General features: G+C 45.7%; 1 protein-coding gene and 1 pseudogene across 1 annotated transcript in view; one reads left to right on the forward strand and one right to left on the reverse strand.

Moving 5' to 3' along the window:
- The window catches only part of LOC147463223 (putative sulfate transporter 4.2), a 94,669-nt gene extending 79,284 nt beyond the window's left edge, over window positions 1–15,385 (reverse strand). The window contains exons 1-4 of the mRNA XM_086487766.1: window positions 14,642–15,385; window positions 14,418–14,466; window positions 12,984–13,206; window positions 12,730–12,898 (exon numbers count right to left, since the gene is read on the reverse strand). Of these exons, the coding sequence (XP_086343892.1) occupies window positions 12,730–12,898; window positions 12,984–13,206; window positions 14,418–14,466; window positions 14,642–14,935 (735 nt within the window). The 5' untranslated portion in view covers window positions 14,936–15,385. The remainder of the gene's footprint in view (window positions 1–12,729; window positions 12,899–12,983; window positions 13,207–14,417; window positions 14,467–14,641) is intronic.
- Window positions 222–1,301, forward strand: LOC147463224 (uncharacterized; annotated as a pseudogene).
- Window positions 15,386–15,588: the final 203 nt, after the last annotated feature.

Below are 15,588 nucleotides of genomic sequence, written 5' to 3' on the forward strand. Positions count from 1 at the left end.
CAAGGGAGAAGGGAAAGATAGCCTTCTACAGAGATGGACGGGTGGTGATTTTAGAGCGACACACTGCATGACGGTGCGAGACCTATGGGACCACACTGGAGATGGCTACCTGGAATTGTAATGGGTCTATGAGGTTGGACGTGGGTGCGAGGACAGTTTCAAAGACAAGGATATTGTATTCTTCTCAGAGACTCATCAAACCCCTGGACAGGTGATGCCACATGTGGTGGGATACAGATGGGAGACAACTCACTTGACAAATGCGAGATCTGAGCATGGGAGTAGAGGTTCAGGAGTAGTAGTAGTGCTATTCAGAGAGGAACTACAACCATTACTACATATTGTACGAAGAGATGATAATGCTAGATATATGTGGGTGAGACTGAGAGCTGACACAGGTCGATTCCTATATATTGCCATATGTTACTTTCCTCCCAGTACATCAGTGTATGCTGCATCCAGAGGGCAATCGCCTTTCTCTATACTAGATGATGACATATGGGAGTTTTCTAGGGACGGTGATATCATTCTCCTAGGGGACTTCAATGCCCGAACGGGCAACTCGCAGACAGTCTTCTACGACACTTCAAATGAGATACTTAGAGAGTTGGATGTGGGTGAGTTGGGACTTGACAGATGCTCAGATGACAGAGAGCAGACGGAGTACGGGAGATACCTCATGGAAATGACGACTACACACGGATTACCCATACTTAATGGTTTACAGCGATTTCCTAGAGCAACCGGTTTCACATGCTTTCCACACAGACACGGGCCCAGTACAGTGGATTATGTTATGACACAACCGAGCTTTGTCCCCTGCATTCAGGATTTGACAGTGGGAGCCAAGCCAGTGGGCATACCAGTAGATCATGCTCTCTTGACACTGTCCATAAAATTTCAGTATAGTACAACCCAGACATCAGGAGGCAGGTCACACACCCGCTATACATTTACACCAAAGACTGATTTCGTTTATATAGAGGAGATCTGGGACCGTCTATTGGAAGGCACAGCTGGCACAAATGGTACAGGCCTCTCAGTGGAGGAGTGCACCTCTCTACTGACTGAGACATTGCATGGGGCTGCATCAGTGGCATACCCACACACTCAACCAGGCAAGAGACGACATTCTGGGAGCATGCCCCATAATAGTTAGTATGATGAGGAGTGCAGAGAGATGAGAGCCCAGCTTCACAGGGATCTTCTTTTAGGAGTCATCACTTACAGACAGTCTCGGATTGCTTTCCGACGCCTTGTGCGACGGAAGAAGCGAGCTTACCTAGCTCAGATGGAGTGAGACTTATATCAGATGTTCTTGAGTAGGGACTCAGGAGAGGCATGGCGACTCTTCCATGAGCACTCCCCTCCCCCAATGATTATTTCACCTGATGTGTGGGGCCAATATGCAACATCATTATATACGGTTCCTGGACAAGAACCCCTTCCAAACCCTACCAAGCCTTGCCCAGCTACGAGCACTTTCTTTACATCTGAGATGGTACAAAGGGCCATCGACAAGATGAGGACCGGAAAGGCATATGATCATGACGGTCTAGTAGCGGAGCACTTTATACATGCCAAGGATATGCTGATGGAGGTTCTCGCAGTGTTGTTCAATCGTGCCATGTGTGAGGGGTACCTGAGACTTGGAGGTTGTCTAATACAGTGATGGCACAAAGATGGCTTTCTATAGAGAGCATCTTCTCCACCTCACGAGGGATGGGTTTGTGATTCGACCTAGCTATATGGACACGCATCTTTCTCATGGTTTGCGTTGTGCCATTGGCCAAATACGCACGTCCTCACATCAGCTCGAGATTGAGACTGGCAGATTCAGAGGGACACCAACAGATAGCAGGATATGCCGCTTATGCCATCTAGAGCCAGAGACAAAGGTACATTACATATGTCATTGCATAGTGTACTATGAGATACGAGGCCGTTTTCATTGTCTATTCAGAGAAGGTTTTGGGCCTCTATCTAGGGTCATGAGTTATGAGGATCAGAGATGTCTTGGGCTATATCTACTTGAGTTACACAGACATAGAGAAACTTTACTAAGGAGAGCTGACGAGAGACAACCCCAGAGACAGATCACAGATTTCTTTACACTAGATATTGTACACCCAGAAGAACAAACAGAGGAGCAGCCAATAGTGGAGAGGTCTGCCCGCACTACTGGCATTCTCATAGACCGAGCATTGGAGCTAGGGAGATGTAGACAACCCCGATGGAGAAGAGGAGCTACACAGTTTCCAAGGAGGCTACAGCAAAGGATTCGAGCCATACTTTTTCGTCGTCCAGAGTGCAGATGAAGATGGATCTCTATGAAGATGGATCTCTACTTCCCTCCCATATTGTCTACACATTGTATTGCTTACTTAGTTCACACATTTCACGCCTTTCACCTTTCACACCTTTCAGCTTAGTTTAGGATTCCACGGTATTTATATTTTGTTATCCTAGTTTAATTTAATTTGTTCCCTTGCCGCTCTAATCTCCGACATTACCTCCTGTATATGAGCAATCTGCGAGAGGGTAAGATCATCCTCGAGAAAGATGCCCGTCTTTTTAAGAGTTGGCCTTTTCTTCAAAAAGACCTTCGCTTCCATGGAGGGAAAACGAAGGAGGAGTGCCCTTTCTTTCGAGGTTTCCCCATTGCTTCCATTTTTCTTGTTGCCCACTCTCCAAGCCATGAACCCTCATCAAAGCCATGAGTTCTTTTACCTCATCAAAGCCATGAGTTCTTTTACCTCTTCGTCCACATTATCTTTGTCTTTGAGGCCGCAAATTCTCACATGTAAAGCGTGCACACGTCTTCTTTGCTCCTCCGCTAGTGTCAGATTAATAATAGTGGGTGTGGATGTGGACGTTATTTCCTTGCCTTTTCCTTTCTTGGCAACCTCGATCCATTTCTCGGCTTCATCCGCCTTCTGTTGAGTCTTTGTAATAACATCCACCCAAGAAGTCGTCATTTCTTTGTGTTGCTCTTCTCCTCTCCCTCTTTGATGGCCCGTACTTGCTCCTTGATTGTGTTGATTTTTTCTATTATTGAGGGTTGCAAATTGCAATTCGCCCTCTTCAAGTGTGTTTCTTGATCGTGCTTCAACGAAGTTCTTCTTCTAAGGGTCGATCTTATCATTCTGCTTCCTCATGCTTAATCGCCGCCAGAAAAACGAGAGCCACACTATGCGCACATATGTTTCCACATTATGCATGCATTTTCTCCCGCATCAAGCATACATTTTGCGTACCCTTTCAATTTCTACAAAAAATAAAAAATCTGCAATCTGAATTTTTTTGAATTTTTTGAATTTCTTCAGTTTCTGCCTGCAATCAAACTCTGAGAATTTCTGAAAATTTCCATGCAGTGTGATTTCTGAGAATTTTGAAAATTTGAAATCCTTGTTGCAGACTGTCTGTATCGAGCCCGTACTTGTCGGGGGGGGGGGGGGACGGGGGGATGTGTTTGGGGGCGAGAATGGCAGCGCGAGGGGGGCATGGTGGTCTACTGAGGGTCCCCATACCTGAACTCCATAGAGCGTAGCTGGAGTCACTAGAGTGTCAAAAAGCCAGAGCTTTGTTCGCGGTTCCTGAAACTAAACCTGCGAACACGCCCTCTCCAGACCTCCCAAAGCTGCATATGCTCTCGTCAGTCTGCTCTCTGATGCTCTTCTTAGTGAAAACACCGGTCCAGCGAAGACTACCCCCAGATAAGTATACGCATCTGTGTACTCCACAGTCTCCTGGCCATGCGTAAGAATGGGCGCTGACCTCTTGAACCATTGTGGTGTGGTGTTGAACACCATAACCTTGGTTTTCCCCAGGTTGACAGACAATCCACTATCACGAGCAAATGTATGCAAAGCATCCAAATGACGTTGCATCCCCTCTGGAGAGTCAGAAATCAGCACAATATCATTAGCATATAGTAACAATGGAATCCATTTCCCTGCTAGCTGAGCCCCCCCGTCTCCCTGACGCTCTACATAGTCCGAAAACTCATCCACATACATCCCAAAAAGAGACGGGGATAGGGGGCATCCCTACTTTACTCCAAGAGTGGAGAGGACCATGTCAGACATTCCCTCAGTGGTGCGCACCCGCCCCATCACTGTCCTGTAGAGAGCCAGAATCCCCCATATCAACTTTGTAGGCACACCCATGTCCTGTAATCTGCGTATAAGTCTGGCTCTCGACACTGTGTCAAAAGCTTTGCGGAAATCCACAAAGCTACAATAGATCCTCTTGCCATGGTGTCTACCCTCCTCAATAATAGCTCAGAGTGTCAGAATCTCGTCAAGAGTGGAGAAACCTCTCTTGAAACCTGCTTGCCCTGGTGCTCTTATGCCTTTTCGTTCTGCCCATCTACTCAGTTCCTGCTCAAGAATGGATGCACACAGCCTAGCTAATGTGTGACCAACCATGATGGTGCGATAATTCCCGGGAATCATGGGATCTCCTGACTTGAAAATAGGCACAATCGTGGACATACTCCAAGTCTCAGGGAAGCCTTCATACATGGCTCGATTAAACATCATAGCTTGGAGCTCTGCAAGCATATCTCTTGCATGGATGAAGTGCTCTGCTACGAGCCCATCATGATCATGTGCTCTCCTTGTCTTCATCCTGTCAATAGCTTTCCTTACCCTCTCGGCAGTAAAGAAAGAACATGTCGCCGGGCATGTCTCTAGTGGGTCCGGCAGAGGTGGTTGTCTTGAAGCTGTGTAGAGAGATGTGGCATATTCCCCCCATGTCTCAGTGGAGGTGACCGCTGGTGGTGGTGAATGTTCATGGAATAGCCTCCATGTTTCGCCTGAGTCCTGACTTATAAATAGTTGATACAGATCCTGCTCTAGCTGGGATAGATAAGCCCTTTTCTTTCGTCGCACTAGGCGGCGAAAGATACTCTGTGACTGTCTATGTGTGGTAATACCCATGAGCACTTCCCTCTGTAACTTAATCCTCATCTCTCTACACTCCTCATCGTACCAACTGTTCTGGGGCATGCTCCCAGATCGTATCCGTGTAGGCTGGCTGTGGGGGTATGCTTCTGATGCTGCATCATGGATCGTCTCTGTCAGTATCTGAGTGAGTTCATCTAGTGGCCGTCCTAGCTCCTGGGTGCATAGTTTCCTGTATATCTCATCCATATACACAGAGTCCGTCTCCCTAATGAAGGTATACCGGATCTGTGTGGGGACCTCTTCTTAATAGAGTTGTGTTGAACTGAAACGTCAGGGTGAAGAACAAGATAGCATGATCAACTGCTACTCCAACTGGCCTAGTGCCCACCATGAAATCCTGAAAGAATGGAATGAGACCTGGCTGGGCCATAACATAATCCACTGTGCTGGCACCATGTCGGTGTGGAAAGCAAGTAAAACCTCCAGCTGTCGAAAATCTTTGTAGGCCATTCAAAATGGCCAATCTATGTGCGGTTCCCATATATATATATATATATATATAGAGAGAGAGAGAGAGAGAGAGAGAGAGAGAGAGAGAGAGAGAGAGATGAAATGACGTCTTCGAAAGGCCAAAATGACCTATGAGACCAGAAAGTTACAATTGGTGAATCTCATACCATGGCTGAGTACCAAAAGTACAAAGAACTAAAACTAAAACACTAAAACACGGAAATGAATTCGAAGCTGATCCGGAACTGAAACGAGATAGAGGGAGTGGGGTGGTGGGTTCAAATGAAATCATTCATCGGTTGCTGTCGAATCTCATCAATATCTCCATGGTCAGTACTCTGATTGGGCGTCTTGCATGTCGAGCTAGAGTGATCTGGATCTTCTGTTGCAGCCTTCGTTGATGGTGGGAGACCCCCCGAGGTCGTGGGCGTTTGGATATGCAAAGCTCAATGGCTTGATCAATCAACGTACCTCTAGTGTGGGTGGGCTCTAATATCTGCTGTGATGACTGCTCCTCTAGTTCTGGTGTAAAGAAATTTGTGATCTGTCTCTGAAATTGTCTCTCCCCTGATGTCCTCAGCAGGCTCTCCCTAAGTCTGCACAACGCTAGTATAAACAATTTGAGACATCTCCGATCCTCGTATCTCATGACTCTAGGACATGGTCCAAAACCCTCTCTGAACAGACAGTGGAAGCGGCTTCGTATCTCATAGTATGCCGGGCAATGGCGTGTAGTGCAGCTCTGTCTCTGGCTCTAAGCGACATAAGTGACATATCCTGACCCCTGCTGGTACTCCTCGAAATCGGCTAGTCTCAATTTGGAGTTGATGTGAGGATGTGCGTATTTGCCCAATAGCACATCATATCCCATGAGATAAGTGCGTATCCATGTATGCAAGCCTAGTCACGAAACCATCCTCCGTGAGTTGGAGAAGATGCTCTCTCTAGAAGGCCATCTTCGTGCCCAAATCCTGTGTTGGTTGTATCCATGTGCTCCGGGTATCTAGCTGAATTAGATTCTCACGTATGAGTCTGGTGATCTCTGTCCGTGTGAGAGATAGGGAGGGTGCATCTAGAAAGTACTTAAATGGAGGCAATCTATCCATGCTGAAACCATGTGAATGAAACCACGCTGTCATCTATCCATACCAACATGCTGTATCGCCTTGTAGCGCTAGTTGTCGAGATGACGCCAAGGCAAGCCGAGCATATCTGTCTCTGGGGAGGTCCCATAAACTGTCTGTAAAGGATACTGATCTAGTCAATGAGTGGATACAAATGGGAGACAACTTGCAGACAGGAGACGCGATCAGAGGAGCACAGAGGGCGAGGCTCAGGGGGAGTGGCAGTGTTGTTTACAGAGGAGCTGCAGCCATTGATACATATAGCCCGCAGGGATGAGCAGGCTAGGTACATGTGGGTGAGATTGAGAGCATAGACAGGCAGATATTTGCTACTTTCCCCCAAGTAAGTCAGTCTATGCATCACCCAGAGGACAGTCCCCCTTTTCTATTTTGGATGATGGCATATGGGAGTTCTCTAGAGATGGTGACATTATCATTCTAGGGGACTTCAATGCTAGGACTGCCCATCACCAGACAGTATTTTATGATACTTCAGAGGAGATGCTAAGAGAGCTAGATGTTGTAGAGACAGGCCTGTCCAGACTATCACAGGATGTGGGATATACTGAGTATGGGTGACACTTGATAGACATGGGAACTGCACATGGACTGGCCATCTTGAATGGCCTACAGAGATTTCCCGCTGCGGGAGGTTTCACATGCTTTCCACACAGACATGGAGCCAGCACAATGGATTATGTCATGGCACAGCCGAGTCTCGTCTCTAGTATCGAGGATCTCACAATTGGGCCCAGACCTGTTGGGGGTGGCAGTGGATCATGCTCTCGTGTCGTTGACCATCTCTTTCCAATTCAGTGTAGCACGCAGGCCACGGGTAGCAGCCCCTACTCGCTACACCTTCACGCAAGAGACGGATTCTGTGTACATAGACGGGATCTACATACGCCTATGCACTGAGGAGCCAGGGCGACCTCTGGAGGAGCTTACTACTATACTCACACAGACATTACATGATGCAGCAGCAGAGGCATACCCACACACCGAGCCTGAGCAAAGACGCCGTTCAATGAGCATGCCTCAGAATAGTTGGTATGATGAGGAATGCCGCCAAACTAGAGCTAGACTTCAGAGGGACGTGCTTTTGGGGGACATCACTCAGACAGTCACAGATTGACTTCCGACGCCTAGTGCGGCGGAAGAAGAGGGCATTTTTGGCTCAACTAGAGCAGGATCTATACCAGCTATTCTTAAGTCAGGACTCAAGTGAGGCATGGCGGCTCTTTCATGAGCAGTCCCCCGCCCCTGCCATTACCTCTACAGAGACCTCGGGTCAGTACGCGTCATCTTTGTACACAGTACTTGGACAGCTGCCCCTTCCCGACCCCTCCGATCCATGCCAACACACACGTGCTTTTTTCACAGCTAAGATGGTGAAGAAGGCAATTGACAGGATGAGGACTGGGAGAGCATATGATCATGATGGCTTAGTGGCTGAGCATTTCATACATGCCAGAGATCTACCAGCAGAGCTTCTAGCAGTTATGTTTAACCGTGCCATGTGTGAGGGGTTGCCTGATACTTGGAGCCTATCTACAATTTTACCTATCTTCAAGTCAGGAGACCGTATGGAGCATGGGAATTATCGCACTATCATGATTGGACACACATTGGCACAGTTGTACGCATCCATTCTTGAGCAACAACTGAGTAGATGGGCAGAGAGGGAGGAAATGCGTACAGCTGGGCAGGCAGGGTTCAAGAGAGGTTTTTCTACTCTTGACCATATCTTGACACTCAGGACCATCATTGAGGAGGGCAGATCCCATGGGAGATGGATCTATTGTAGCTTTGTGGACTTCCGCAAAGCCTTTGACACAGTACCCAGAGCTAGATTGATGCGTAGATTATAGGAGATGGGAGTACCCACAAAGCTCATTTGGGGGATCATGGCATTGTACAGATCAGTAGTAGGTCATGTACGCACCTCTGAGGGTCTATCTACACCGGTTCACTCCACTATTGGGGTGAAGCAGGGCTACCCACTCTCTCCTACTCTATTCGGTATTTATGTTGATGAGGTTTCTAACTACATTGAGAACGATGGTGATAGAGGTGCACAGCTGGCAAGGACATGGATTCCACTATTGTTATATGCTGTTGATATTGTGTTGATCTCCGACTCTCCGAAGGGGATGCAACGTCACTTGGATGCTTTGCATAAGTTTGCCCACGAAAGTGGTTTGTCTGTCAACCTTGGTAAAACCAAGGTTATTGTGTTTAATACCACCCCACACTGGATCGGGACGTCAGCACCTACATTCACATACAGCCAAGAGACCGTGGAGTATACAAATGCTTACAGTTACCTTGGAGTGGTTTTTAGCGGACCTGCATTTTCACTGAGGAGAGCAGCAGAGACCAAATTGACTAGAGCCCCATGCAGCATTGGGTAGATTGGAGAGGATGTGTTCGCAGGTTCAGTTTATGGAGCCTCAGACAAAGCTCTGGCTCTTTGACACTTTGGTGGCTTCTGCATTGCTCTATGGAGCTGAGATATGGGGACCTTCATTGGATCATCACGGGACGTCGGGTCGCACTGATGGATGGAGGGACATGGAGAAACCTCTGGTCTCTATATTCTCACGGCTCATTAGAGCCAAGGCTTCAGTACCACGTGCCATTATCCGAGCAGAGCTAGCGGCCCCCCACTAGTGGTTGAGGCGCTCACCAGATCAGTCTCCTTCATACACCGCATGTGGAAACTTCCCATAGACACATATGCCCGCCTTGCACTTGAGTCCTCTCGACAGTTAACCATGCAGGGAGATACACCATGCTAGTATGGGGAGATGACATCATGGTTTCAGGCGCATGGGTTCAGCATAGACAGGTTGCCACCCTTCCACTACTCACTTAACGCACCATCTCTAACTCTTACACAGTCCGAGATCACCAGGCTCATCCGCCAAGACTCGACTCAGCTAGACACCAGGAGGAACCAGTACAAGAGCTGGGCACGAAGATGGCTTTCTACAAAGAGCATTTTCTCCAGCTTACGGAGGACGGTTTTGTGACGAGACCCCGATGCATGGACACCCACCTGTCTCATGGGATACGATGTGCTATTTGCCAAATATGCACATCTTCACACCAGCTGGGGATTGAGACTTGGAGATACAGCGGAGTACCAGCAGAGGCCAAGACATGCCCCTTGTGTGACATGGAGCCTGAGACAGAGTTGCATTACACATGTTGCTACCCCGTCTACTACGAGATACGACGCCGCTTCCATTGCTTGTTTAGAGAGGGTTTTGGACCACTCTCCAGAGTCATGGGATACGAGGATCAAAGATGCCTGGGTTTGTTCTGCTCGAGCTGCGCAGACAAAGAGATAGCTTGATGAGAGGAGAGGCTAGCTAATCTCAGAGACGAATCACAGATTTCTTTAGAGGAGACACTGGACAGCCGCAAGAGCTACTCCCACAACAAAGCTCACATTCGTCTCACGCCAGAGGCACACTGATCGACCAAGCGATTGAGCTGGGGAGATCCAGACGCCCACGACTGCGGAGGACTACACAGCATCGACGGAGGCTGCATCAGAAGATTGGGATCACTTTGGCTAGGCATGCACGACACCCGGTGAGACTACTGACCATGGAGGAGATTGATGAGATCCGCGAGCGACCGATGCTGGATCTCCTGTAATTTAGCTATTTAGCTATCCCAGCCCGCTGCTTACTTTGCTTAGTTCACGTCGAGCAGCATAGGATTCCATAGTATTTTTGTTTTGTTATGTTGTTATTTTGTTACTCTGACTTTGTATCAGGTCCACCACATTGTAACTTTCTAGTCTCATGGGTCACTTTGGCCTTTTGAAGACATTAATATAACATTTCATTTCATTTCTCATATTTGCTAGCATTTTCTCTCCCTGACGTTCTTTTCTCTCTCTAGCATTTTTGCAGTTTCCAGCCAATTTTCTTTGTTGCCTTTGCCGTTTTTGCAGGTTTCCCTTCTATGCCTTCTCCTGCCCTAGGAGGCCCCACTTCCTCTAGATCCATTGCAATAGAGACTGTTCCCCGCAACGGGGTTGCTTGCGGAGTTTGCACATTCCTTTACATCATCTAAGAGGAGAGGTTGTACGCATGTTGTTGCTGTTTTCAGCCATACCTGTTCATCATCCGCTGCCACTTCTAACGCAGATGGGCACATAAACTAGTTTTTTCTGTCCTATCATGTACATACATGATACATCTTTGTAAAAATTCAATGTAGATCTTGTTAAAAGCTTTGTAGTCTATACACAAACCTCCGGAATCCATCCTTCTTTTAAACATGTAGAACTCAAGAAGAAAAGGGAGAAAAACTTGGTTGAATTGAATCCCTGTCCAACCAGTCATTCTGACTGAGTGGATCGTCTATCCGGCGGGTGACTATAGTGGTATTAAAGATCAGCTTTTCTCTTGTTCTCACAAGAACAATCACCTATGATGGTAACCCTAATCCGACTTCGGCACAAGAAACCAAAGGAGCCTCCCAACTTCCAGAATCCTACGAAAATTCATTTAGATCAAAGGTATCGGCTATTACCTTTGAACAATATGCACCATGTATTGAAGGCGAGCATTTTCAAAGTCAGATATTTTGGGGTGCACATTATTGTGACAAGGAAATTCTTCTCAACCATCGAATTTTGTCTCAACCATCAAATTTTATCACGACTTCTGTTCCATCTATTCCGCATGTTCCATCTGCTCCACCGACACCTTTTCAATCATTGACTACTCATATGCCATATTACACACTTTCGGTTCTTCTCAATCATCGAATTTTGTCACGACTTCTGTTCCATCTATTCCGAATGTTCCATCTGCTCCACCAACACCTTTTCAATCATTGAATACTCATATGCCATATTACACACTTTCGGACCTGAATATTTTTCTTCCTCCACCAGTGCCTGTTCCTACTACTACTACTCAATCCTCGTTGACGGAAGGTGTTTTCCGTCCAATGGCCAAAGAAAATCCTACTTTGCGGTTACATCCTACATTGATGGTTCCTTTTGTACAATCACCATCCCTACTACCACATGGTCCCACTTTCAATCCCATAAAAGGACCTTATCGCATGTATCCAAGTTACTTTTCCTATTTTCCTCCATCCATGCTGCCCGATCCCAAACCATTTGAAAATGGTTGCTCTACGATCAAATTTGACACATTTTCTAGAATTACAGATTGAACTAAAGACTTGCAGTTTCTTCAACAAATTCATGTTGTCTTCAGCAACAATATTATACTGAAGAATCCAAGCTTGCCCAATAGGGTTGCTCTGCAGAGGTGGAGTGCTCTTATTGCCAAGCCCAATGCTAAGCCCAATCTGCTCAAACATGGCATCAATTCAAAATTGCTTTTGCCAAAAATTATCTCCCTAAATCTTTTGAGTTCAAAAATTTAGCTACTTGGAACCATTGATGATGGGCCACACTGAAACCCTTGATAACTACAACCAAAAGTTCAGAGACACCCATCTTCCTGCTTCTATCTTCAAGGAGTGAACTTTGGCAGATCAGTGCAAGAAGTATTGCTGCGAAAAACCATGGTAAGTCAATCGATTGCAGTAAGTCACCCTGCATGTACACATGACAAAACCACTGCTCACCAGAGACGGGTGACCAACCCAATCCCAAGAACCATTCATGCTGCGAGAAGTAGAACTTATACTTTTCAGCATAGCACTCAATTTATGTATTTAATCATGAATATTGGGATTCAAAAAAGCCTAAGCAAATGCGTAATCTTAAGGAAGCCACTATATTAAATTTTAAGGCCTAAAGGAACAAATTGTACCCATACTGGCCTGTCAGAAACAATTTGGCACAATTCAATTTCATAAATTGCCATTTCAAAAAATGAAGGAACCTTTTATGGAGAGAGTGAAGATACTGCATTATGCCAAACAATACAAGCATTGTTCTAAGAAGACCTATTTAAAGTTTCCCTCTACCTGAAGAGAAAGAGAACCTATTTAATAGTTACCCTCTACCTGAAGATAAAAGTTTAGTTATAACTAGCACAGAGATTGCTATAAGGCCTGTCAGTGAGCGAAACATAGAACACAATGCCTTTCATTAAAAAACAACACCTTTCATGGCATTTGTATAAGACCCTTCTAATGCGGGAACGTAAAAATAATCCAAGAGAACAAAGAAAGCGTACCTCACCAATACCAGAGAAAATGCTTTCAAAGAGCGGTATAATTTTACTGCTTCGTGTAACACTGTAACCAAGAAAGTACTTGGTCTGTGAAAGAGCAATGACAATAGCAGAAGCTGAAGTAAATCCTGAGATAACTGTGTGACTTATGAAGCGGATCAACCATCCCAACCTGCAATTATGGACTAGGCTGAGAAGCATGAATATAAGACAGAAACAACCTTGAACAACTAGCCCAAAAGTACAGAACAGCTCACCTGAGAATTCCCATCAAACATTCTATAACTCCTACCATTAAAGCCAGCAAGATTGCCAAATCTGAGTAGTACTGTACAGCCTCATCACTTTGATCCTCCTGTAAGTCCACAACCTTAGCGAGGACGTTTGACACCAAAAGAGAGACTAGAGCAACTGGACCAACTGCAAGTTGCCGTGAAGACCCAAAAATGGCATATGCAAACACAGGAACCAAGCCCGCATCTGTCAAACAATAGGAGGGCGATCTTAATTTGCCACATGTGAACATTGGGTTTATATACACCCAGAGACATTTTAATCAAGGTGTATATAGAAAATAAGTAGAGGGAGTCTGTATCCACTTCTCTTTGTTAGCAATTAGCAGGTAAGTACTAATATCTCAGACATTCAAGCCAATGTAGGAAGTTGAAACGTCCTAAAATCTTTTCATGAGCACTGGGGCATCAACTTTGGAAAGCCCAAGGTCAAGATGTTTAGGACCACCACGCAACTGGTCCAACAGCTCAGCATCCCTTTATATTTACTGTTGAATCAGACAGAGAAACACGAGCTGGATTTCATTGCCCAAAAGTTAGTCCTTGAGGAATGCAGAAAGTGTCCAATTGCCTCCATGATTGCAGCATTTGACCTAGTGAAGTATGTTCGGAACAATCTCAGAGGGAGAAATTTACTTATGTTTGACACTCTGATCACCCTCACACTCCTCTCTGGAGCCCCTCTTTGAAACATGAAGTGTAAACCCCTTCAATAGGCCAGGGGTACGAACACACCTTCTACGCTCGTGGATGGCATGTTGGGAATCCTGTCAGACTATAAATGACTGACATGTCTGCACCAGATACACCCCTGTTATCTTTTCAAACTGAGAGCAAATCATAATATCTGAACAAATCGTCAGCCTAGAATCCACATAAGATGGCTAGTGCGCCAAGTCATTGTACAATTATACTTAGCACCTAGACATGTCTGAAATTGTTCTTGAACAAAGCGGATTCCGTCATGAATAGAAAAACTTTTCTTTTGGTATGTAGGTTTCAGAGTAGCTATTACTTTTTCATTGCTCCTCTTTCTGCTCATATGCACCTGGAACACAGGCTGTTGTCATAGACAAGCAGGCCTCTTTTCTATTTTCATCTTTAAAGAGCCACCAGATTGCAATGTTACTTTACAAACCAGCTCTATCTCTGATTATAGTACACGCTTATTGCCGTAAGCTTGTGACAATGCTCCAAAGACTTAGGCAGCTCATTCTTAATATCTTGCAGGAGATTAATCTTAACAGTATTTATCGTTTAAATGCACAAGGCACCCTAAGCTTTAGCATCAGCGCTGCTAACTTTACTGCATAAAATTTATTCCTAACATGAAGGGCTCGAAACAATGCAAGAGTGGAAATAAAACCATTGGAACTAAGACAATCAACAGTTACTCACAAAGCCCATAGATCGACTCCAGACCAGCAAGCGCTGCATAGGACATTGCCTGTTTATCGAGTAGAATGACGTCAAAAAATTGTGGATGACTAGAAACTTGCACCCATATGTGCACACTAAAAAGTAACATGGTTATGATATTGAGAAAATTTGTGCTGAAAACCATGACAAGCTCACATGGCTGCTCAAAGCAAAAGGTAAGAGTACGAGAAGACAGAACTAACCTGAGGAACAAGCATGGTGCCTACTGTAATGCCAGCCATGAGGTCAGTTTTGAGGTAGGATCTAAAATCATATGTTCTCAGCCAGCGCACGCACGGAATAAAGATTTGTAGCCATTCTATCCATGATGACGGCCATGAGAGGCGCCACTTCTTCAAGCTCTCCTTTGATTGTTCCACACCTTCATCCGTGGGACGTTGCAGGGGCAAAACTCTCTTTACTCGCACAGAGGAAGATTGTGCCTTATCCATGCCCAGCGTTCCGTGGAAATCGCTCACGCTGTTTGAAGCATACATAACGGTATTTTGCTGTTTTCTTCAAAGTTAAAGCCAATTCAAATGTGAGGTCGGAATTAAGGACGTGGATTTTGCTGAGCTTGACCTGTGTATTTGCTAGCGATTGAATTTGTAGACAATCAATCTCTGCTACGATCAGCTTCTCCGGGGCTGAGCAGAAAATTGCAACAAGGCTTACGCTTACTCTCATTTGCGTTATGCAGATGTATAGTGGAAAGAGGTGAGAATTGGAGTGTGAGGACAAGGGCGACAGTGTTGAAGAAGACGCAAGCTTCTTGAGGGAAAACACTGCAAATTGAAGAATGGCGGGCGACGACGTTTATGTAGGACGCCAGTGTCTTGTCCTCTGAGTATACCCGCGAGCCAGAATCCCCATTAAAACAATTCGCCAACTTTGGAACATTAGGCCTACAACGTCCCTCATTTTGCTGAGGTTCATGCACCTAGCCATGCTTCTAACTTCACACAAAACCCTAAATTCACAAGCACTTTAATTTACAAGCACTCCCATAGTTAGACAGTTTAACACTCCGATCCATCATATGCATAGGGCGGATTAGATACTACAACTTGCCCATTATCGTCAATATATGCTTCCACCAAGAAGAGCTTAGTAGGCCAAAGGGTGAAAGTCACAAAAGTGACTTCCCTTT

Source organism: Adiantum capillus-veneris, chromosome 2 (assembly GCF_014529385.1).
Source record: "Adiantum capillus-veneris isolate H3 chromosome 2, ASM1452938v2, whole genome shotgun sequence".
NCBI classification, from domain to species: domain Eukaryota; kingdom Viridiplantae; phylum Streptophyta; class Polypodiopsida; order Polypodiales; family Pteridaceae; genus Adiantum; species Adiantum capillus-veneris.